Source organism: Trachypithecus francoisi, unplaced genomic scaffold (genome assembly GCF_009764315.1).
Source record: "Trachypithecus francoisi isolate TF-2019V2 unplaced genomic scaffold, Tfra_2.0 Contig01440, whole genome shotgun sequence".
In the NCBI taxonomy this organism is placed as follows: Eukaryota; Metazoa; Chordata; class Mammalia; order Primates; family Cercopithecidae; genus Trachypithecus; species Trachypithecus francoisi.
In genome coordinates this window covers 10,070,137-10,094,123 of record NW_022681431.1, presented here as the reverse complement: position 1 = coordinate 10,094,123, position 23,987 = coordinate 10,070,137, and the positions used below count along the sequence as shown (strand labels likewise).

Below are 23,987 nucleotides of genomic sequence, written 5' to 3'. Positions count from 1 at the left end.
AAAGCAGCATTCTGAGGGAAATGTACAGCATTGACATTCTTACATTAGGGAAAAATAAGTTTCAAATGAATAGTCTAAACTTTTACCCTAAGAAACTTAGAAAAAGAACAAATTAAACCTAAAGCAAGCAAAAATAAGGAAATAATAAAGAAGCAGAAATCAATGAAATTGAAAACAAAAACGAGACAAAAACATCAATAAAATCCATAGATCAAGTAAATTAATAAAGCTCTAGCCAGAATAAGAGAAGACACAAATTGCCAACATCAGGAATGAAAGAGAACATATCGGCCAGGCACGGTGGCTCACGCCTGTAATCCCAGCACTTTGGGAGGCTGAGGTGGGTGGAACACCTGATGTCAGGAGTTCAAGACCAGCCTGGCCAACATATAGTGAAACCTCATCTCTACTAAAAAAAAATTACAAAAATTATCTGGGCGTGGTGGTGCACGCCTGTAGTCCCAGCTACTTGGGAAGCTGAGGCAGGAGAATCACTCAAACCCGGGAGGTGGAGGTTGCAGTGCACCAAGATCCCACCACTGCACTCCAGCCTGGGCGAGAGCAAGACTCCATCTCTCAAAAAAAACAAAACAAAACAAAACAAAAAACGAAAGAAAGAGAAGACATCACTACATATTTTACTGACATTAAAACGATAGTAAGAGACTATAATGGACATCTTTATGCCAGTAATTTGGATAACTTGACATATCTTAAAAGTCACCTATTGCCCTTTATCTGTCAAGCCCAGAACCTGTCTCTGGAATCAAAAGACCTGGATTCAGATTCTAGATCTTTTACCTAATAACTTGTCACTGAACCTTGGCATCTCTATCTGTAAAACAGAGAGAAACTTTCACTCTCTGGGCAGTGAGAGGAACCAGGGCAGTAATACACCTGAAAGAGGTTATGTGTGTATATGTGATTTATAAACTGTTGCATACTTCCCACTCTTGCTAGTTGCCATTAGGATGATTCCCAAAGATAGCTTTAGAAAGATGGATCTGAATGGTGAAAGTCTGGGACACAGAGGGTTGAGGAGCTGGCTGCTGGGTCCTCCCCTTGGCTGGGCTCCACCCTCATTTAGCAAACATTTCCTGGGGTCATGAAGAGCATTGGGCCAGGCCCTGTGGGAGCCAAGGACAATCCTGAGACATGGCCCAGCCCCTCACAGTTTTTTGCCTTAGGAAACCCAAGGTTTGCACCAAGTCTCTCCCAACCTCTTCTTGCTCTTGTCCCTCCTGCTCACCTCCACATAATTAGCAGGGAAGATGCCTAGGCGGCCATGGTGCTCTCCCTCCAGCCAGTTCTTGTCCACCTCCTTGTGGATGTAGACAATGTCACCCTTCTGCAGAGTCAGCTCCCTGCAGGTGAGGACCGCATGGTAAGCTGAGGCCCTCCCAAGCCTCCTTCCCTTCAGACCCTTCCCAGTACACCTTATTCCTCTCACCGCTTGGGGATGCCCACTGCAGCCCAGTCCCCCTCCCCATCCCGCTCTGGGATGGCAGAGACTGCCTTGGGTGGAAGCGGAGAGGGAGGAGGGCACTTACTTGGGGGACTGCGCCTGGAAGTCAAACTTGAGCCTGGCGGCCTTCCTCTAGGCAGGGGAGAGGACAGAGTGGGCTACCTCAGTTGGGCGGGTGGCAGATCCAGGATGGTAGCCTTGGGACCACTCCAGGTCCCCCACACCCTGGTCCCATCCTTACCTTCTTCTCTTCCCTTCTGGCTGGGCTGATCCCTCCGTCAGAGGCACTAGGGTCTGTGGAGAAGCACAACCTCAGTTTGGGGAGGCCAACCCGGCGGATGGGGTTGGAATGGGGCTGCACCCCCACCTAGGGCAGGCACTGGCAGAAGCAAGGGGCTCTATGACCTGCCACCCCTGGGGCACCAGCATGCCTGCTGGGTGGGCATCTCCGTAAGAAACAGAGCAGGGCTGGGTCCTTACCTCGGGTTGAGGAAGGGTAGACAAAGTCCCTCCGACCTAGAAAGGGGCTTCCTCCATCAGCCATTCTGCGGGGGCTCAGGGACCGGGCGGAACCCAGGTAAGGTGCATTCGGGGAGCTGGAGCTCCAGGCTGAGGCCGGGCTGCACGGGGCACAGAGACTGAGCCTCCAGCCTGGCGCTCCGTGCCCCACCTTGGTCACCCCTAGACCGCTCCGACCCCCATCGCCCCCATCCCTGCCGCCTCCTCCCAGGGCGTCTCCCGGGTCCTGGGCTCTCCACAGGATGTCCTACTTTCCGAGTCGCTGCGCCGGGAAGGGTGAGGCCCGGCAGGGCCCAGCGGGAGTGCCTGGGCCGTGGCGGGGCCGCCCCAACCGCGCTGCGCCCCCAGCGGCCGCGACCCTCGCCCTCCACTCGGGGTTAGCTGCCCTCGGTGGCGCGGGAACGGCGTCCCGCAGAGAGTGGCGCTGCGGTCCCTCCCGGACACTGGGCTCTGCGGTTCCCTCCTCCCCCGACTGGGCCCCGCGATCGCCCCCGTCCGCCCCGCCCGGCCGCGCCACGTTCCCTCCCGCCGGGCCCGGGACAGCCCCCTTCCTCCTCCCGCGTCTCCCACTCACCCGGCCGGGGGCCGCTGCTCCGGGGCCCGCCGGGGCGCAGGCGAGCTCTGTGCGGGGAGACGGCGCAATCAGGGCCCGCGACCCCGGGACCCAGAGGCAGTCGAGGCCGCCGCCTCCGGAAAAGTTCGCGGCTCGGGAGGGGAGGAGAGCGGGCGGGACGCGGGGTCCTAGAGGCGCCCGCGCGGCCGATCCGGGAGCGGGGCGGGAACTGGGGAAGGGGCGGGGGTCCCCGAGCCTGCGGCCCGGGGGCGGGACGGGGCGGGAGCCCGGGCGTCGGGCTGACGTGGAGTCCGCTTAGAAAGGCTCCTCGGGGTCACTTGCGAAAGTTGACGCCCTGTATTTTATTTATGGAGGAGCGAGCCCGCCAGCGCCCAGGAGGGCCCGAGGCCTGTGCGCGCCGCTGGAGGCCTGACCTCGTCTGCCTGTCCTCCGCCCAGCCCAGCCGCCAAGGCTCCGGGCCCGCCCCGACCGTGCGGTCAACGGGGTGCCCCGCGGGTGAACCCAGGGGGCTGGCACCTTGGGGGACGGCAGTCGGGTCTCAATTGCCCGCAGGTCCTTGTCCAGCTCGGCGCTCAGCTTGGCCAGCTCTCTCTCCAGCAGCACCTGGGGGCGGGGAGAGGCTGGGCAGTGAGGGGCAGCGCACGGTGGGGGTGGGGGCAGCGGTCAAAGGTCGGCTGTGAGAAGCAAGGCCGGCGCACTGGGCCGGCGTAAGGACAGGCCTCAGCGCACGGGCCGGGCTCCTGCCGGGAGATGTGGCCCGGGGTGCCAAGAGGGCATCCCCGCCGCGGCTTCTCACCTGCCCTGCAAGCCCCCGGAGTGCCTTCGCGCTTCCTGATCCCGCGATTCCGCAGCTCTACCAGTTTCTGCCAAGTTATGTCTCTCTTCCAGCACCAGTGGGGCTCCCCATTTCCTCTCCCATCTTCTCCCGCCCTCCAAGGCCTGGCTTCACTGTGCCCATCCAGGTTCCCCCGCCACCCCAGGGACTGGCGCCCCCACCCTCACGCTGCTTCCTGCCAGCCTCTGCTATGGGTCTCCGCGAGATCAGGCCCTCAGAGCTTCTCAAGGGTCCAGCTCCACCTCCAAGAATATTTCCTGATAATCCCAGTGCACACTGACCACTCCCTTCTCTGCTCCTGCTTTGGCCAACACATTTATTTAACTGAGTTAAATAATACATTTATTTATGTTTACTGAGCACTTCCTGTATGCCAGCCACTGTCCCGAGTGCTGGCATTACAGAAATAAACCATGTGGGACTGGAGAGAGAGCTCTTAGTTCGTGGCCTATGCCCATGGTCACTGGGGCCCCCAAAACCCTAATCTCCCTGGTTTATCAGGCTGCTGTCCCCAGCACCCTGCAGCACTCACCTCAATGGGCTGGGAGGGCTTCTCACCAGGGTCGTCCACCAGCGGTTTCTTGGGCTGAAGGGTAGGAAGGGTGTGTCAGAGCAGGTGAGCTCACTTTCCAAAATGTATCAGCTGAGGGTGCGTGCACACCCCGAGAGCCAGCCAGCACTCACCCTCTGCCCACTCTCTAGTTCCTGCAGAAACTGGTTCCAGGACTCTTCTGTCCAAACATTGTCTACTTTTTCTCGGCGTCTGGGCACCTGCGTGGAGGTGGGTGGGCGTCAGCTTGTGAAGAGGGCTACTGGGACACTGGCCAGGCTCAAAATGCAGGCTTGCAGGCCCCTGCCCTTCCCGTGGGCCCATGGTGTCCTCCAAGGGATTCCAGCTGAAAGGACATTGTGGCACAGGGGCTTGGCCATACAGCATACAGCCGGGGCTGACCAGGGAACATGCTGGGTGGGCTACCTGATTTGGGGGCTGCAGCACAGTGGAGAATGCTCCAGGTCTGTAGCTGAAGGTGCTTCTAGGTAACTCTTCAGAGTGGTCCCAGCTTCTTCTGAAGAAAGGGAAGGACATCTCTTCAGCTTACTTTTAGGGAGACTGAGGCAGAAGCCAGCACACAGCCCTCTCGCCCTGCCCTTGTCCCTGCTGTGGGGTCTACTCTGCCTCTGACTCCCTTGCCCTTACTCTGGAAGCAAGGTTAAACTGTGGAAGTGTGTGAGCTCCAAGCTTAAATTCTAGCTCCATTGTTTAGTGGATGTGTGACCTTTGAACAAGTTACTGATCCCTCAGAGCCTCAGGCTCAGAACCTGTAATATAGAAATGATTTGGTGAGAGAACATGTGTGAGGTGCCCGGGAGAAGGCCTCACACATATATTTGCTCCAGGTGTGGCCCGACCCTCTCCTGCGGGCCATTTTGCTAAATCCTGCATGTGTGTTTGGTCTGGCCCCATGGCTGTGGCTATGTGCATCTGTTCCGCTTTGAAGAAGCTGGTCTTTCTGGGTGCTGTGGCTGAGTGATCGTACACCCACGGCAAGGAAAGCCAGAGGCAGCCCTGCCCTGCAGCTCTGGGCAAGTTATTTCTGCTCGCTGGGCTTAGTTCCATGAGGGTGCTAGATTCAGTGACTCCATCTGTGAGACCACCGCAGCTCCTGCAGTACAGCATGGTCACATCTGCCTTAGCTCCCCTCCAGGGCCCCATTCCTGGCTGGCTTACATGGAATGTTCCAGTCTCTGTTTGAAAGTTTCCACCGAGAGGAACTGCTGCATCGGCTTATCAAATAATGCAATGTCTGACCAAGGGTTGGGATTTGTTGGCTGTAATTATGACTCCATTCTGATTTTGGTAATAATAAAAGTGACAGTAAGAATGGAATGTGTCATTCCTAACCTAAGGAAGCTGTAACCATAATTAAGCCTGTATATTACTAATGTTGTGCAGACTTGCTATGTGCAAAACATGATGCGTGATACATACATGATCACACTGAACCCTCTGGGCATCACCACTTAAAAGATGGGGACACAGAGGCTCAGATTGAGAGAGGTGCCCACAGTCACATGGCTAGTGGCAGTGCACAGGCTTAAACCCAGAACTCAGTGTCCAAATCTTGAGCCCTTTGCCTCTGAACCTTATCAGCGTTGCCCAGAGCCACAGGCCAGTTTCAGCCATGCTAATGAGATGAGTCCCTCCCTGCAAGGGAATAAGAAACTCAAGGATTTAACTCTGAGAGCAAAGATCCTGATTCCCACGGTGGTGCTGACCCCGCCAGGGCCCCAGCAGCCCCGGGGGGGGGCTGTGGTTTGTACAGAGGAAAGGAATGTCATCCTTGTCCCTCCAAGGGGCTCCTCTCTCTGTGCTATCAGGCAGGAACTTGGGTTCTTCCACATCCCTTGTTTTCTCTCAGGTTTCAAAGTGGACAGCCCCAGGTCCAAGTTCCCCTTAACAGTTCTATCCATGGCTGCCATGGCCGCCCTGCTCCCTGTCTCACAAGACTGGTGGGATCTTTGGGGCAAGAGTTCCTGCTGCTGACCACAAACGCATCACAGGTGTTCCTGGCCAGGAGCGAGTGCCAGGGCCACACCTGCCCTCCCGTCCCCTTTGGCCCTGTAGGGAAAAGAGTCTATGGGGGTGGTGGAGACCCAGAGTTGGGACAGAGGCCAGAGGGACAGGAAAGTCAGACCCCACTGTCGGCTGCTGCTCCGAGGCTGTGTCGGCTGTGGCCACGAGGGGGCGCCCATCCCATGGGGTCTCACGAGCCGCGCCTCTCGGCAGCCCTCGGCCCCTCCCCACTATGCTCACCCACTGGAAGATGCTGCCGGGCCGGGCCTGTGGGCAGGTCTTTGCTGGGCTCCTAGATGCCTGGGGTCTGCAGAGGAGGTACACGAGGAAACCACTGAAGGTGGGAGGAGACAGGCCAGGACTGGGGCTGAGGGTGCCTGGGTGATTATTTAGGGTTTCAGCACCACCCCCTTGCTCCTGGGTGGATGGCGGGGACAGGGTGGTTGGTGCTCAGGGACACTGAACGTGGGCGTTGCCCCCAGAGCTTTACAACGTTTACTAAATCTTCAAAGCAACTCCGGGTAGGTGATGATCTCATCTTATAGATGAGGAAAGGGAGGCCCGGAGAAATCCCAGCTAGGGAGTGGCAAGGCGCCCATTCCCCCTACAAGCTGAGGCTGTTAACTACCACCTACTGGGGGATTTGAAGTGCTCTGGAAATGAGCTATAAAAACCTCTCCAGTTGAACCGAGCCAACTGGAGAGCCCCAAAGCCAGGCGGCGCTGCAGGTCCCAGCCCCAGGGAGGGATGGACACAGGTGCAGAGCTATGGCAGGCAGGTGGGCCCGCATCCACTCACCTCTGGGTGGCTCCTCGAAGGTCCAGTCCAGCTGCAGGTCTGCAGGAGCAAAAGGGACCAGGTCATGGGACGGGGCAGAAAGCGAAGGCAGGGTGCCCTGGGAGGCAACCACAGCCACTCCCAACATCCCTAGAGCAGGGGGCCAAGGACTGAGTCAGGGCCTGAAGAATGTCCCAAGGGAGGGAAGGAATTAGGAGGGCAGCTCTCTGGAGGGCTTGAAATGCCTCTGGCAGGCTTGGGGCCTAAGCGAGCCAAGAGGGCAGCCGCCTTGCCCAAGCCCTCCTGCTCCTCCCTCCCCGTTCCCACACACACCCTCTCCTGACCTTTGTGGACTTGCCCTCACCACTCAGGCTGGGGAACCTCGACTTGCACCCTCTTCCACATGCTTTCCTTTCCCATTTGCCCAGACCCACTCCTAGCTCCTCAAGGTGCCTGGGAATTTCTTCCTGGGAAGAACTACTGACCCACTGCTCCCCACTGCGCACGCACGCGCGCGCGCGCACACACACACACACACACACACACACACGCTACAATGGCACCTGCCTAAACACCAGCCACATCACCCCTCACTGGACCCCACACCCTCCTCCGACTCCTGGATTTGTCTGCTTTCCCCCATAGCAAACTGTAACCAGTGACCATAAAGACCTCACCATCTCCAATCCCCCTACTCCCCATCTCCCTAAACAGGCTTCTGCTCACCACTGCCCATCCACCCACTCTTATCAAGGATGCTGGTGACCTCCACGTTGCCAAATCTGACGGTCAATTCTAAGTCTTCATCTTACTCAACCCATCAGCTGCATTTGTCATCACTGGTCACATACTCCTTTTGGAATTCCTTTTCCACTTGGCCCCGGGGAGATCTCTCCGTTTTCCTCCTACCTCCCTGGCTCTACCTTCTCAGTTGCCTTATTGGTTCCGCCTCATTTCTCAAACTTCTAAGCATCCAGGGGCATGGGGGCTCAGTCCTGGGGTCTGTTTGTCTCGCTATCTCCCTAGGTGATCTTGTCTAGTCTTATGGATTGTTGTTTTCCAGAGATGGGGATCATGCTATGTTGCCCAAGGTGGACTTGAATTCCTGGGCTCCCAGGAATTGAATTGAATTCCTTAGCCTCCCAAATAGCTGAGACCATAGCTGTGTGCCACCGCACCCAGCTAGTCTTAAGGCTTTTAAACACCATCTATTCCCATGATTCACAATCTTGGCTGCACACTAGAATTACTGGGGAAACTTTAAATCAAAATCTCTCTTTTTTTTTTTTTTTTTTTGAGACTGAGGCGCCCATGCTGGAGTGCAGTGGGATGATCTCAGCTCACTGCAACCTCTGCCTCCCAGGTTCAAGCAATTATCCTGCCTTAGCCTCCGGAGTGGCTAGGATTACAGGTGCACACCACCACTCCCGGCTAATTTTGGTATTTTTGATAGAGACAGGGTTTTGCCATGTTGGCCAGGCTGGTCCCAAAATCTCTTTTGAGTGAGTCCCAGGTATTTTCATCTGCAGTTTTAGACCTTGTCCCATGAACTAGACTTGGATATTCATCCGCTCACTCAATGTCTTCACTCAGAGGGAACACGTGTCTAAAACTGAACACCTCTTTTCTTTTTTTCTTTTTTTTGAGACAGAGTCTTGCTCTATCGCCCAGGCTGGAGTGAAGTGGCATGGTCTCAGCTCACTGCAACCTCCGCCTCCCAGGTTCAAGCAATTCTCCTGCCTCAGCTTCCCGAGTAGCTGGGATTACAGGTGCATGCCGCCACACCCAGCTAATTTTTTGTGTTTTTTTTTTTAGTAGAGACAGGGTTTCACTGTGTTGCTCAGGCTGGTCTCGAACTCCTGAACTCAGGCCATCCACCCACCTCAGCCTCCCAAAGTGCTAGGATTACAGGCGTGAGCCACCGCGCCCAGCCTGTGAATGCCTCTTAAACCTGCTCCTCCTATAGGCTTTCCTGTTTTGACCAATGGCAACTCCAGTCTTCAACTTGCTGAGGTTTAAAACCATCCTTGACTGTCTCTTCCATGCCACGTCCAATCCATCAGCAAATTCCAGTGACTGCAATGTATTCATAGTCTCACCCTGTCCCACCAGGGCCACTGCTACCACCCTGGTCTAACACACGATTACCTCTTGCCTGGATTAAAGCAAAGTTGTAAAGGTGGCCTTTTCTCCCTAGCCCTTACCAGGCAAGGGAACTGGTCACCCTGCTTCCACCATTCCTTCCCCACCCCTCAGCCAAGCACAGCCTTTTCAGCCATTACCTGTCAAAGCATGGCACTCTTCCGTTCAGTGGCTCCTCCTCATTTGCACCGTAAAAGCTGAAGTCCTTGTAATGGCCCACGAGGCCCCACATGCCCTGACCCCACCACCTCTCTAACTCCATCTCCCACCACATGCTCCTGGCTCCAGGCCAGGCTCTCCTTGCCAGTCCAGAACATGCTTCTACCTCTGGGTCTTCGGAGCTCCCTTTGCTGGAATCCTCCCCCCAGCTCTGCCAGGCCGACTCCTTCACTCCCTCCGTGGTCTGATCAAACACCACTTACAAGTGGCCTTCCTGGCCCCTCCTGGGTGAAGTAGCAGCCTCCCTGCTTGGGGCATTCCTCTGGTTTGGCTTTATTTTTCCCTAGCCCTTTCCACCATCTGCCATGTCAAAGGTGTGTGTTTAATGTGTGACTTCCTTTGATCTTTGGCACCTAGAATAGTGCTCAGCACGTGGTCCAAGCTCAATAGATGGTCAAGGACTCGCTGAATGAATGGGTGACCTCAGAGCCAGCTCACAGGCACCCCCAGGGTTGGCTGCATTTTGAGTTGTGGAAGAAAACAATGCCTCCAGTAAGGAAATGACCACTAACAGTGGCATTCCAGCCTGGCAGGGAAATCAGAGAGGGACTTCAGGAAAGGAATGGTTTCTCAGTCCCCTCAGAGGACGCTGGGGGACAGTGACTGGTCAGTGTCCTTCTGGGGATGCTCTAGAGAGCGCTGCTGGCTCCGAGTACAGGGAGGGGATAGCCTAGTTTCAGGACTACCCATTAGAGCCTCGGGGGAGGTGGAGAGGAACCCGTTGAGCAGCTAAGTCCCCTTTTCTTTCCCTGTCTCTCCAAGCCCCAGGGGCCAGAATCCACTTTGGCAGGGCGAGGACCCTGGAAGGGTATCTTACCTGGCATTTTCCGGTGAATCTGCTGGAACATTCTCCGGTACCAGTCTCTGGGGCTGTCAACACTCTGGGATCAGAAAATGCAAAGTCAGTCGTCCCTGCTTATTCACCCTCCCAATAGCAAGCCACAAAAGTTTTTCCCTAATGAGTCCTTTCTCTGGCCACCCCTGAACCCCCGATAGGCGAGCTGGGGAATGCTTCTCTTGTGATCTCTTTAATAACAATAGCTTCATGTAACACATCCTATATAAGTAAGATATATGGCAAGATGTCCATCGAAGTGTACGCAATAATGATGTTACGAGATTTGGGGTAATTTACATTTTTTCTCTTTGCTTTTCTTTATGTCCAGTGTTTCTACAAAGAACATTTTTCTTTTTGGGGGACACAGGGTCTCACTGTGTCACACAGGCTGGAGTGAAGTGGCATGATCATAGCTCACTGCAGCCTCCAATTCCTAGGCTCAAGCAATCGTCCTGCCTTAGCCTCCTGAGTAGTTGGAACTAGAGGTGTGCACCACCTTGCCTAACTAATTTTATTTTATTTTCTGTAGAGACAGGGTCTCACTCTGTTGCCCAGGCTGGTCTGGAACTTTTGGTTTCAAGTGATCCTCCTGCCTTGACCTCCCAAAGTGCTGGAATTACAGGCGTGAGTCACTGCACCTGGGCCAAAATTGACAGTAATAACGTAGGAGTGAGATGCGTGTTTCCCATCACCTGCTTCATTCAAGCCTCAAAACAGCCCTGGGAGGCAGGAAGGGTATGTTACCATCTCCAATTTCCAGATGAGAAGATGGAGCTGGCCGCTGGGTGCGGTGGCTCACGCTTGTAATCCCAGCACTTTGGGAGGCTGTGGCGGGTGGATCACAGGTCAGGAGATCGAGACCATCCTGGCTAACATGGTGAAACTCCGTCTCTACTAAATATACAAAAAATTAGCCGGGCGTGGTGGTGTGCGCCTATAGTCCCAGCTACTTGGGAGGCTGAGGCAGGAGAATGGCGTGAACCTGGGAGGTAGAGTTTGCAGTGGGCCGAGATTGTGCCACTGCACTCCAGCCTGGGCGACAGAGCAAGACTCCGTCTCAGAAAAAAAAAAAACAAAAGAAAGAAAATAGAGCTAAGTCAAGACACGAAAGTGGATGGAAAAGGGAAGGGTATCCCCAGTCCTAATTGGACCCCCAGATCCTTCCACTCTTGCCACAGTGAGAGATCTTCTCAGACAAGACTCATTCATTCAGCCAGTCAGTCATTCATTGAGCAACCATTTCATGAGTGTCGTGACAGGCCCTGGGGATATGAAAGTAAGAGAGGGTGCCCCGCAGCCTCATCCCTTACAGCAGGGTTCTCTACCTTTGAGACACTGATGGGAGTTCTAGATCTGTACCCTGCACAAACCACTTGAGTAACTCAGGCACATGAGGGTGTCCGTAGCTTCATGAGGTTTACGGCCCCTGAACCCCACCACGGTTGAACCCCTGCTTCGTCTGGGATGGTTTGGGTGTGGCCTTTATTGCCCCACCCCCACTTTAATGCACACAAGTCGAGCTTCCTTAGATCCCTGGGCCCCATCTCTCTGTGGCCCCCAGCCCTGGACTCACGGATCGCGGGGCAATAGGCATTCCGCTCTCATCCACGGGCCCGATTCCCTCGTACTTGACCCAGCGCTTGTCCTGACGCTTGCTGTCCTTGGTCCACGTGGCTGACCAGTTCTGGGCATGCTGGGAGGCAGGGATCTTTGTGCTTGCAGAGGGCTTGCTCCCAGGGCCTGGCCAGGTCTGATAACACATGGGGTCTGTCGGGTGCGTGCAGGAGAGCATTAGTGAAAGGCAGTGGTCTCCACCTGAACCTGTGTGTCCCTTAGCTCCTCAGAGCATGGATCTCTGTGGGTTCAAAGTTTCAACATCACGTCGTTTGTTTGAGTGGATGACTCAGTTTGTTTGTTTAAGTGAATTTAAATGGATTTTGAGAATGCTGTGCCTGGCCCTACCCCCATCCTTCTTTCTTGGGACTATCCTAAGTGCTTTCAGAATAAGGTCTGGAAATCATTACTTGTAGAGAATGCAGGGGACATCCCAGCTGGGGTGTGGCAGTAAAGATGCTGGGCTTGGAGGGGACAGACTTGAATTCAGACCCCAGCTCTGCCACCTACTGGCTGCCAAGGCCTGGGGCACAGCAGTCACCCTCGCAGTGTCTCAGTTTCCACTTCTGTAAAACAAGGGTCATCGTGACAAGGATTCAGTGACAACTAGTGTGTGTGACTGTACCCAGCACAGTGCCTGACCCACAGTCAAGAGGCTCTCAGTGAAGGTCAGAAACCCATTCCCTAGACATGGTTGTGACTGAGTCCTCAACTTAGCCATAACTCTTAGCCTCTAAGTAGCTAGGGCAGCAGCATAAAGGCTTTGAGACCAGATGGACAAGGGTGTGAATTGCAGCTCAGCCTCTGTGGCTGAACGTCTCTGTGGGCGGGACTCCTTACTGGGATGCTATCAGTCATCATCACCACTACTTTGTCAGGATATCAAGGGGTTAAATGAGGTGAGCCTTGTAAAGGGTTTTTACAGTGTCCAGCATGCTCTGGGTGTTCCATAATTGTGTGGGTGTTTTTTGTTTGTTTGTTTTTGAGACAGAGTTTTGCTCTTGTTGCCCAGGCTGGAATGCAGTGGCATGATCCTAGCTCACTGCAACCTCTACCTCCCAGGTTCAAGCGATTCTACTGCCTCAACTTCCCAAATAGCTGGGATTTCAGGCGCACACCACCACACCCAGCTAATTTTTGTATTTTTAGTAGAGACAGGGTTCCGCCACGTTGGCCAGGGTGGTCTCGAACTCCTGACCTCAGGTGATCCACCCACCTCGGCCTCCCAGTGTGTGTGTGTTTTAAGTGACAGGGTCTTGCTGTGTCACCCAGACTGATAGAGACAGGGTCTTGCTATATTGCCCAGGCTGGATACTTTGTTAAATGAATAAATTCCTTTACACAGCACCTGTCTCAGGGGAATGCTGCATAAAAGATGTCACTTTAGGAGAGACATATTCAGGGCTGGCCTGCACCCAGGAGTTCCCAGGACCTCTGGGCCGGGACCTAGAGCTGCCTCTCTAACCTCCTGCTGGGCAGCCTGTTGGGCCTGAATGGGACAGTCTCCACCCCTTCCCAAGCCAACAGATACCCACATCACCTCCACCCTTCCATCTCCAGTCCCTGCAGGAGGTCCCCCTGCGCCCAGGGCTCCGGCACACTTCCTTTCCCTGGCACCGGGCTGGAGGGCAGGGGAAGGGATGCATCAGCCTGCTCTCCCCAAGCGGATGATGTCTCTTGCAGAGTCAGCAGGCTCCGCAGGGAGGGACTCGTAGTGAGCCCAGAGGCCTCTGAGGAACCTCCTCATGGCCTCAAGAACCCCATCTCCCGCTGCTGCCGCTCTCGCTTGATACAAGGCAGTGCCAGATGGCAGGGCCCTGACCCTCCATCTCCGGCATGAGGCTCCTGAGCAGACCTACCCGGGTGCCGGGAAGCATCTTGTCTTGGTGTGTAGCAGCCATTGCACACAGTCCTGGGCGCGGGGTCATGGAACTGGAAATTAAGGGTGTTGGAGCCACCATTCCGGATCACGGGCACCTGTGGGGAGGGGCCAGGAGCGGCAGCTCAGGGCCCAGCAGGGTGGGAGGGAGGGATGGCTACTAGGCACAGCCCATACCCCTCAGTGACAGTCCCAGGCCCACCTGACGATTTTGTGGGAAACCAGCGAGGCCCCCCAGAACTCTCTTCAGCCCTCCCTCCATCCCTTTCATCCTCCTGCCCCCACCTGAATAGCTAGCGTCCCAACCAACTCTGGGCCCCCAAGACACCCTCCTTCCTACTGACTCACTCACCCGTGTCCCCCAGGAGGAAGACCCTATGTGGGACTGGAGGTGGCCAGGGATGAAGTCGTCCAGGCTGAGCCCAGCGGGGAGGCTTCGGGGTGGTCCCTGCATGCTTGGGTTAAGGTTGGAGGACTCAGGGCGAGCCAGCTGCTCCTCTGCGTGTCCTCTGTGGAGAAGGAGGAAGGAAGGGAAAGCCCTGCTAGGCCGGGCTGCCCATGCCCTCTTGGCTCGACCCTGGGGTAGGGGAGGAGGGGCTGGCTGTGGGAGGGGGTCAGGATCAGCTGGGTGGGAGCTCAAGGACCCAGGAAAGAGGCCACGCCAGGCACCCGCCTGCAGGCTGCCCGTGCCTGCCGGCTCCCAGAGGCACAATGGGCCACTTGTTAGGCCCAGGGCAGGAGCTCTGGGTGGGAGTGGGGGAGGGGGAGCTTGGGTAAGGAGGAGGGGAGGGGCTGGCCAGGAGCCCGTGGGGCTCTCCTGCACGGGTGCAGCCGGCTTCCCCACTCCCCTGGAGGGAAGGCGCAGGGGAACTGGGGCAGCTGGCAGAGCGGGGGCCTGGGCACACAGGACTTTGTTTCAGTTCCCTCTGCCTCCCCCAGGCCCTGTGTGGGCATCTCTTGCCTGCAGGCACAAGGGATTACTCAGCCACCCGCCCACTGCCCTCTAGGAAGCAGCCAGCAGGGCCTTAAGCCCGACAGGGCCACGGGGAGCATCGGGGGGGCATTTCCAGGCAGGAAGACCCACTCTTGCGAGGTCACAGGGAGCATGGGGCCCTTCTTTGGCCTTCTTCACAGAATGAGGACTCAGAGGGCTCTGGGTGGGTGTAGAGAGAAGCGGTGGGTGAGGGCAAAGCTGGACCTGCTCATGCCCACGGAGAGGTGGTGCTGAGTGCCCTGGGGTGTTCTGCATGTGACCACGTGTGTACGCACATACACGCTGCACCCTGGCTCCACTTTCTCCCGCCACTCCAGGCTGTTTTGTGAGTGGAGGGTCTTCCCTGACAGCACCATGCCTGCCCGCAGCCAGCTTCTTCTGCCAAGGCTGCCTTCATGCCAAGGCTGGGGAAGCGGAAGGGAGCCCCAGGCACCCAGGGAATGGAGGGGCAAGAGGGGAGCTCAGAAGGGTGGGTGCAAGAGGACAAAAAGGGGCTCCCAGTTTGGGGTGTCCGAGTGCGCTTTTTGACCCAGAGCGCTGTGCTATGGTGTCCATCCCTCCTCATCTTGGCTGCTAGACTGGACCAGAAACAGCCAAGCTCTGCCACTGCCCAGGACTGGATGGAATTAGATTTGCCTGTGCCTGTGGGGTCCTTGGGGGCTCTCAGGGAGGGCTGCAAATGCATCAGGAGGAGCTGTGTGTGTATGTGTGTGTTGGAATCTGGGTGCAGAGCTGTGAATATGACTTCTGGGGGGGCTACTGGGCAGACCACATGAGCTGCACGGGGGTTGTGGGTACAGAGGGGTGTCAGCTGAACAGTGGTGGGAGGTGCAGTCATATGAGCAGTGTAAGAGTTGGGGGGCCCGGAGGGGATGAAGGTAGAATAAGGCTGAGATGACTCATCCCCTGGACCCAGCTCCTGCCCAGGGTTGGCGGGGGTGCAGCCAAGGCTGGGGGCAGCTCCCTGTCTCTGGTTTGAGTTTGTGGGGACTTCTGACATTCGAGTTGCTGCGACACAGCTCTTCTGTGCCCATGCCTGACTGCGGGAAGTGGAGGGCTGAGGCTGGAGGAGGAGCAGCTCCCCAGCTGGGTCCAATTAGGACTCCCACCAAAGCAAAACATGCAGACACACCCCAGTCCCCACACTCCACCTCCCCTTGCGGGGGGAAGTTGAGGCAGGGTGGGGTGGAAACTCAGGAGGCCTGGAGCAGGCTGGCTCCTCGCAGCGCCCCTCCCTGCCCAGCTGACTGCTTCGGGCCAAGTTGCCGGTCAGCAGCCGCTGCCTGGGCCATCAGCTGACAGCGCCTTCCTTCCCTGACCTCCCCGCCCACCTCGTGCTCAGTGAGAACTGCTCTCTTGAAGGATGGGCAGGGCAGGAGGTCCCCCACGACCTGTAGTCAGAGGTTGCTGACCCTTGGTGCCTCCATCTGCCCCTTCTCAACCCTGCTCCCTGTGACACCCCCCCCCCGCCCCCGAACCTCCAGGGAAGGGTGGTCCGAGTTCTTCTCTTGGCAGCCTGGTCAGGAGACTTAGGGAGGATTTCCAAGGAAGAGGGCAGCATCTGGGGACTGGTCCCCTATGTAGCAGACAGCGGAGGGGTCCTCCCACAATTCAGGCCGCCCCTCCACGCAGGCAGCCAGCCCCGGGAGCGGGCGAGGTCCCGGGAGCGGCAGAGGGGAGGCAGCTCTGCTGGGGTGGACACCGGCCTTCCTGCTCTGAACACTGCCCTGGTCTTGCGGGCCTGGCCCTAAGTACTTACCCAGGTATTTCTCAGCCACAAGGCCACGTGTACAAGGACAGATTTCTTGAATTTCGCTTTTTCTGGTATGAGGGCTGATGGGGGGCACTTCCCACCTCTTCCCAGAGTTTGGGACGCGGACCCCGGGGAGGGACTCGGTGAGGTCCCCTGGGGTTGGGCATGGGTCCCTCCCGCGGCCTCACCTGCTCCCCGCCCCTCCTTCCGCGGACCTACCTTCCCTGGCGAGCAGGTGGCTGGGCCGGAGGCCGTCCGGGAGCGCAGGAGCATCCCTGCCCGGCTGCTGCCTGGCGCGGGCGCTCGGGGAAGAAGGGCAGGGAGAAGCGCGGGCCGTCGCGGCCCTCGTGACCGGGTCAGGACGGGCCGGGCCAGGCTGGGCGCCCGAGGAGGAAGAGGGAGGCCGAGGGGGCGCGCGCTGGAGGCAGGACCGTGAGAGTCGCGCGGCGGGGCGGGCGGAGTTTGGGTCTCGGATCTGGACTGCGGGCCGGGGCTGGGCCGGAGAGGAGGGGCGTGCGAGTGCCCTCCGTCCGTCGGGGCGCGCGCGGGGACACTGGTCCCCTGCAGAGGAGGCCGGGCCGGCGGGGAGGCGGCGCCGGGAGGGGCCGCCGAGGGTCCCCGGGGAGCTCTCTCTGGTTTCCCAGCAGCCATCCCGGCCCCTACCGCGGGGCTGGCGTCTGGGAGGGGTCGGGCGGCCCGACGCGGGCCACTCAGAGTTTCCAGCGACATTTCCAGAGTGTGGGAAGCGAGCGGCCGCGCGGCGGAGCCAGGACAGGGGGCAGGAGTGGTGAACCGGGCGGAGCCCGGACAAGGGGGCAGGAGTGGTGAACTGGGCAAGCCAGGGGAGGTGGACAGGCCGGGAGCAAGATGAGGGCGCCCCGCGGGCAGAGTGGCAGAGTTGACCAGGGGAAGGCCCCGCCGCCCCTCGGCGCTGGGGGAGAGGGTGTGCCTGCGGCGGCGCGCGGCCCGGCGTGTGCAAACAAACAGGCGCGCGTGCACTGCAAACGTGGGGACGCTCACACACGTGCAGGCACAGGGAGGAAATCAGCCCAAGGGAGCGGCCCCCCTGGGCGTGCCGCGCCCCTAAAGAGGATAAGGGTGGGGTCCCTTTTTCGGGGATGGGATTAGGAGGGTCTTGGTGTTCCCAGACATTGTGTTTGTTTTGATCTGCCTGCTTTTCCGCTGTTCCCGCTGCTCTGAGCTGGGTCCCTAGAGCCCTGGCCCTCTTGCTCCCCATCCACTCTGGCCATCCCCTCTCCCTGTCTCTGCCCCAAGCCTCTGTGTGGCACAGGGCCTGCTTCAGAAAGTGGGAATGCTTGAGGAGCATTGACCGGCTTGGAAACACTCTGGAATCCTTTCTAGCCCTTGGGTTGGCTCAGGGATCCCCAAGCCCCAAACCAACCAACCAGCAAATAGTTACTGATCAACTTTAGATAGGAGCTGGGTGTGATCAATGCTAAATTATGAAAACTAATGTCATCTCCTGCATTCCTACTGGGTGTCAGACTGGTGCCAGAGGCCACCAAGAGCTTTGGAGTGTCTTCCAAACTCACCGCTCAACTCAAAGATTGGAAGGAAAGAGAGTGGAGAAAAGACTAAGAGATTTTCAGTCCCTACCACCATTACTGCTTTAGTCTTATCTTCTCCCTCCTTCAGGTAAAGGAGCTCTCCCCAGTTGCCTTGAAACGACTTCACACGTGAAAGCTGGAGGAGCGGTTTGGGTTGAGAAGCTTCAGATGGGCCTGCTGGCCTCTTGCGCCTGAGGGGCTGCCATGTAGACACCGACAGCCGCACCAGCAGCAGTGGGACCATTGGGGAACACATCATAGGGAAGCAGGTCCAAGGCTTCCCAGGAAACATTTTTACATGATTCCAGGGGTTCTGGGTCTGCCAATCCTGGGGCATCTATGTAAAGGCAACTGTTGCACTGAGCGGGAGCTGAACAAGATGACCTTCAAGACTCCTTCCAAGAACCTGCCTCTCCAGGAAGGCGGAGAGATGAAGATCGCGGGGGCACTGCTGTGGAGGACAGCTGAGCGGGGGAGGAACCCTGGGACACTTCTTGAGGGAGGCAGCAGTGCATTGCCCCTCCCCTGAAGCTTAGATACCTGCTTACCCACCCCAGGTAGCCTCTTCCCTCCCTCAGGGATAAAATAGGTGCCCATTTTCTTAGACATGCATTTTTCCCACCTGTCCAGGTCCTTGGGACTAAGAAGGACCACATCACTTTCACTTTCTTCCTTCTTCTCCCAAGATGGTGCAGCTGAAGCTCTTCCAACTCCAGGAATCCTGGCCATACCCCCTCACCAGCAGCAAGCTTCTCTTATTCTCTAGGGCTCTGACCTGGACTCCAAGATAAATATTTAGTGTAGAGGGTGCAGCTGAGCTGACAAAATTCCCCACTTCCTGTTTCTCACAAAGGGAGGTGGCAGCCATGGGCAAGGAGCTGGGGACTGGCTACCAGTTTCATCTCTATGGGAATCGGGAGTTGAGTAAACAGCTTTGTAGGAGGAGGCGGGGTAGGTCTACGGGAGACCTGAGCTTTCTTCCTGAGCCGCTTTGATTTCTGCCTGTCTACCTAGGCCTGGGCTCTGCCGGGTTTATCACCTCTCTCAGGTCAGAATCCACCGTGTTCCGTGGTGCCCATCTGGCCTCACAGCCGAGAGGATGGGAGACAGAGGACCACAGAGCAGGGAAAACATAAGGAAATTTGACTGATTCCTCCCTTTCTGCCCTTATCTAAAGAGAATAATTTGTTCTCTTTGAAAAGTAGATTAAGGGGGAAAGGTAGCAAGGTTTGGAGATTGAGCCAGGAACCAGGTGTCAGATTTCCCGACGCCTCCCTCTAGCTCAGCTCCCCTTGCTACCTCCACAGCTGGCATGGTTAGGGAGAGGCTAAGGCTGGGAAGATGGTCCTAGATAAGGCGGCTGGCCAGCTGGCTGTCAACAACAGAACAGATTCCTTTCCTTTCCAAATCCCACTGCACTCTCCCCTTTGCAAGCACAACTCCCCTAAGAGGGACCTCCCTCCCTGTGAGTTGCCGCTTCCCCACCTCTGGCACTGCCCTTTGTCGGGGGCTGCCTCTGCCTTCTCAGAGCCACCTGAGCCACAGTAAACACAGTTACGTAACTGCCCTGTTTTCCCAGCTACCTGATCCCAGGCACCAGTATCCCCCGCTCAAGCCCTTGAGGCTGCACCTTTTGTTCTGTGGGTAGTCCCCAACATCACTGTCAACAGGGGTCTGTCCACATCCCCTGCCCCCCCTCCCCCACCTGCAGGGGAGGATGAGCCAGGGGACTACCAGTAAATGTGGCTCTTCACAGGGAGGGGGAGAAGGTGGTGGAATGCGGGTCACTCTGAAAAGCAACCTTTGTCAACAAGGATGACAGATGAGGGGAAAGAGCACTGAAGTGAAGGCGGGGTGAGCGGGGTGGGCAGAACACCCAGTTTTAGTTCTCAAGTGGGAAGAGGGAAGCCAGGGGTCCCAGAAGAACCCGGACTCAGTTCTTGAGGAGCACCTTGCTCTGGTGCTTGGAATCCGCAATTCAGATGAGTCACCCTCTGAGATCTACCCTGGACAGCTAGGCGGCCCTAGCTCTGTGCCTCAGTACCCCTGTGGAGATACCGGGCATCTGCTCTTCCTTTCTTCTCCTCCCCAGGGATGAACTTCAGGTGCTTTGAGTAGATTTTTTTGGGGGTTTTGCTCTTAGAATTCTGAGTGTTTTCTTCCTTCCTCTAAGCTGAGCAGTTAGACCAGAAGGGGTTAGCACAGAAAGCACTGCCCGTTTCCAGCAGTTTGGACTTCTCTAGAAGGCCACAGTGACACAATGGTGAGGAATTGAAACCAAGTCACATGGACACACCAGCAAGAATCTGGACTATGCTTCATCCCCTGGGCTCCATTCCTTTCTCCTGGGTCCTCTCTTGATTCCTGCTCCTGCAAATGTTGCCAGCCAAGTTCTACTGATGGCCCTTTCCATGCCAACCACTCATGGGAACAGGAGCAGGCAGAAGAAGAGAGTGCAAATGACCCATTTTGGGGCTTCAAAGGGCCTTCTATGCTGACAATGGCATGACCTGGCTCATCTGGAATTCAAGATTTCTGGTAGAGTCACTGTATACAGAGTGAGGGATCTGGGGGAAAAATACAGGTCAAGTATGGTGAGTGTTGGAGTCTGGCAGCCAGGATAGGTGCATGGAACCCCATAGGAATAGAGAATGAGGCTCTCAGGCTTGCCTGGCACAGACCTTTCCATAGCACATGCATGATGTAATAGGCATCTATTCTGGGTTCTCAGGGCCAGTCTCCCAAAGGCTGCGGGATAACTCAGCCGTTTGCCCAATTTATCCCGCCTGTCCTCAAGGAAGTTTTGATGCTGACATCACATCCACGGCTGTTCTCTCTTCCTCTTTTCATGGATGAGAAAATAAGCACAATGCACAGATGGGGTGTCTTTGAGAAGAACTGAGCTGGGCGAACCTCTCTTAGTTCTCAGGAAAGATGAAACAAACAAGTGGCTGTCAGCTCTAGAAAGTAGATTTTATAAGGGAAGGATAAATAAGTGATGACCTCAGAGGGAAAACCTAGCCAAGTCAACTCAGCCACAAAGGAGGGCACAGACCCAGGAGCTGGGAAATTAGGTCTGCATCAGCCTTCTTTCCCAGCTCAGGTAGACTGCGATGGGTAGGATAAGAGGGCTGATCTGCTGGCCCAGTGGATACCATAAAGTACGGCTCTGGCCTCCAAACAAAGAATAACCTTGTATTCCCACCTCCTTGAATTCTATGATTAACCTTCTCCTTAACAGCATCAACATTAAAAAGTCTGCTTCATTTACCATTAAATTATTCATCCACTGTATCAAAATTACATTTTCTTTCTAAAGCCTGAAAGCTGTAATTTAAAAAAAAAAAAAAGCAAGACCATGCAATTACATGCAGGAGGCAACCAAGTAAGGAGCAGATCTAGATGGAACAACGGATTAATATGAATTTGCACTGAAGTCCTTCATTTCCAGGCTATTTAAAATCTTTCCACAATTCCAGAAATATGGGCAAATCTTACCTAATTTTACTGAAGGTTTAGCTCAGGTGTAGGGACATTGCTACATCAGGATGCCATTGGGATAACAAAGAACGCAATGCATACTCATCTTATTGGAAATTAGAAACCTGGGCCTGTTTTCTGGCCTGTAAACTGCACTGTGGCCCTTAACGTGGCTGTATTTAGTGTAAAAGTCATCTCACTGGGGCCTGGCAGTGCTGGATTTAGCCTTTCTACCTGTACTGCCATAACCTGTAGAGTCCCCTCACTGACACACTTTACTCTCCAGGGCCCCGGCTCTTTCTGTATCCCCAATTCCCCACTTGCGCAGGGGAGTTTGTTTATCCTTGTGAATCCACAGCACCTCATATTTCTACTTTTCAGAGGAATGAAAAGGCTAGTCTGACACTTCCCGTTCTTGGTAGGCCAGCTCCATGTTCAAATCCTCTTTGGCTGCCTTAACTTCTCCAAGATGGAATTCACCATGTCTATTATTAGGATCACATGCACGGTCATTATATTACAAGAATACAAAACTGTTTTTATCCTTGGTAAAGAATGTATGTTTTCTGGGATGTCTTTATTCCTTTTCTTCAAGTAGCAGCCTCTATTGGAGAAGCTGCAGAGGGGGCTGGGGCTTGAGCAAGGAGGAGGCCAGGGTTAGGGAGTGGATTCTGAGTTGGGAGGAACAGAAACACGTTGTGACCACCATAGCTGCTTTAAAACTAAAGGGCTGGAGAGAGGAAAGAAAGAGGACCTTTTTATTGCGATGGGATTCCCTCCCTTGGGAGGGGAATTCCTTGGCATCGTCAGAGGCCAGACATCAAAAGCCAGGTTTTCTCCTGGCCTCTGGAATTGTTAAATGAGTAAAAGCCAAATATAAGTACCTCCACCAGAAAATATAGGAAATAAAGATACAGGGAGCCAATAAAGTTATCATTTAATTTTAAGGGTGTTTTCTTCTTTTTTTAAAATCTTAAGATGACCTCTAATTTATAGTCAAAAGTCCTAAAAAATTAATTTCTTGTTCACAAAAAAGACATTAGATGATTTCGGCCAATAAGTAACATTTCCCCCACTTTCTTCAACATAGCTGAAAGCAAGAAAAGGTAGGCAATCTCTTAAGCACAAGCAAAAAATCCATCATTCAGAAGAACCCTGAAAAAAATATCATACCACCAGTTAGTCTGACGTCTGACCACCTCACCATTTAGGAAGGAATACTGGGACCCCGTCTTGGAAAATGTCTGTTGACAGATCTATTGGAAAAAAACAGCTACTGGGGTCACCATGCACCAAGAAAAGAAAAGTTAGGGATTTACAATGTCATCCTCAAAAGTTCTGTGACAAAAACACATCTTTATTGCCCCAAATCAAGATCTATGATAGGCCTGCTCCTCATTACATGCATTTCATGTTAAGAGTATTTGGAGACATCTACCTCAAGGGAGTGAAGGAATGTGGGCAAGAACTTACTGGAAGGCAGTGTGCTGGGCCCTACTTTAGAGCCGCTCAGAGGGACAGTCCGCGTCCATGTCCTCGCTTCTTGATCTGAAGCCACCTAGACTTGTCATGAGGGCATAGAAGAGGAGATGAGGCATAACCCTGTCTCAGACAAAGGTGTTATTTAGCAGGTCTTGCCAAGGTGGCAGGGGTGTGAGGCCAAGGCCTCCTGGGAGGGAATATACTCTCCAGTATCATCTTTACCTTTGTGACTGCATAGATGAAGGCAGCTAACACTGACCCCATTCACTCTGGCTGGCTAGATATAGGCAGGTCAGGTCCCAAGCCCCAATGTAATATAGGCTCCCTCTTTCACACTCTGTCAATGGCACAAAGCCCTATTGTTAATACAGTTCTCTACTCACACTCAAGATAAGAGTGAACAACACTGTCCTTCCACTACACAACTTTCTTCCTCTACACACATCTGCTCTTTCTGACAGCTTTCCTCCGGGCATCTCATCACAGCAATACTGAAAGGGACTGTGGGAAGCCAGTTTTGGGCCCTGTCCTCCAGATAACCCGACCCTCCTCAATCCACTGTTGGGCCTTCCTATGCTGTCCTTTACTCACCTTCTAGCAGATCTCAGAAAAGATGTGGACCGGGTGCCAGACAAGATGGAAGCCATGGTTATAACCGCAAACAATTTAGGAAATTGGAGCCCATACCCACAGATGGGCCCTGGGTTCACCCTCCCTCTGACATCTTTTCTGCCTGGGCAAGGAAAGCTGAGTAATGCTTTAGGAGAAACTTGGGTTCCACTGTTACTATAACAACTAGAATAAATATTGGGGATTCTAGAATGGTACCTCAACAAATCTTTATGGCTTAGGAAATAATTTTCAATGCAGAGATCAGAGAGAAAAACCCGATAATTAGTAAAAATAAAAATTATGCATCAACCAATCTAGGGCAAGTTCTTCCTAAACCAATTTAACTGGTCACCCAGATTGGTCAGGATGAAAATTCTTTTTTTTTTTTTGAGATGGAGTCTTGCTCTGTCTACCAGGCTGGAGTGCAACAGTGTGATCTCAGCTCACTGCAACCTCCAGCTCCCTGGTTCAAGTGATTCTCCTGCCTCAGCCTCCCAAGTAGCTGGGATTACAGGCATGCACCACCACATCCAGCTAATTTTTATATTTTTAGTAGAGACAGGGTTTCACCATGTTGGCCAGGATGGTCTCAATCTCCTGACGTCGTGATCCACTGGCCTCAGCCTCCCAAAGTGCTGGGATTACAGGCGTGAGCCACCGT

At 54.9% G+C, this 23,987-nt stretch overlaps 1 protein-coding gene across 15 annotated transcripts in view; it reads right to left on the bottom strand.

Annotated features, from left to right (window-relative positions):
* Window positions 1-23,692, bottom strand: part of SORBS3 (sorbin and SH3 domain containing 3) — a 30,423-nt gene extending 6,731 nt beyond the window's left edge. Inside the window, exons 1-18 of one of the 15 annotated variants that reach the window (XM_033228098.1) lie at window positions 23,306-23,691; window positions 22,706-22,834; window positions 18,375-18,527; window positions 13,790-13,946; window positions 13,418-13,535; window positions 11,518-11,711; window positions 9,924-9,987; window positions 6,767-6,805; window positions 6,209-6,302; window positions 4,370-4,460; window positions 4,078-4,164; window positions 3,926-3,979; window positions 3,075-3,161; window positions 2,559-2,605; window positions 1,946-2,085; window positions 1,707-1,759; window positions 1,551-1,597; window positions 1,250-1,364 (exon numbers count right to left, since the gene is read on the bottom strand). In XM_033228098.1, the coding sequence (XP_033083989.1) occupies window positions 1,250-1,364; window positions 1,551-1,597; window positions 1,707-1,759; window positions 1,946-2,085; window positions 2,559-2,605; window positions 3,075-3,161; window positions 3,926-3,979; window positions 4,078-4,164; window positions 4,370-4,460; window positions 6,209-6,302; window positions 6,767-6,805; window positions 9,924-9,987; window positions 11,518-11,711; window positions 13,418-13,535; window positions 13,790-13,946; window positions 18,375-18,481 (1,494 nt within the window). In that variant the 5' untranslated portion in view covers window positions 18,482-18,527; window positions 22,706-22,834; window positions 23,306-23,691. Of the gene's footprint in view, window positions 1-1,249; window positions 1,365-1,550; window positions 1,598-1,706; window positions 1,760-1,945; window positions 2,086-2,558; window positions 2,606-3,074; window positions 3,162-3,925; window positions 3,980-4,077; window positions 4,165-4,369; window positions 4,461-6,208; window positions 6,303-6,766; window positions 6,806-9,923; window positions 9,988-11,517; window positions 11,712-13,417; window positions 13,536-13,789; window positions 13,947-14,521; window positions 14,575-16,403; window positions 17,128-18,374; window positions 18,528-22,705 lie in introns of those variants that run through there. The other 14 variants (XM_033228168.1, XM_033228177.1, XM_033228090.1 and 11 more) reach the window with 14 other exon arrangements.
* Between the last annotated feature and the right edge of the window lie 295 nt (window positions 23,693-23,987).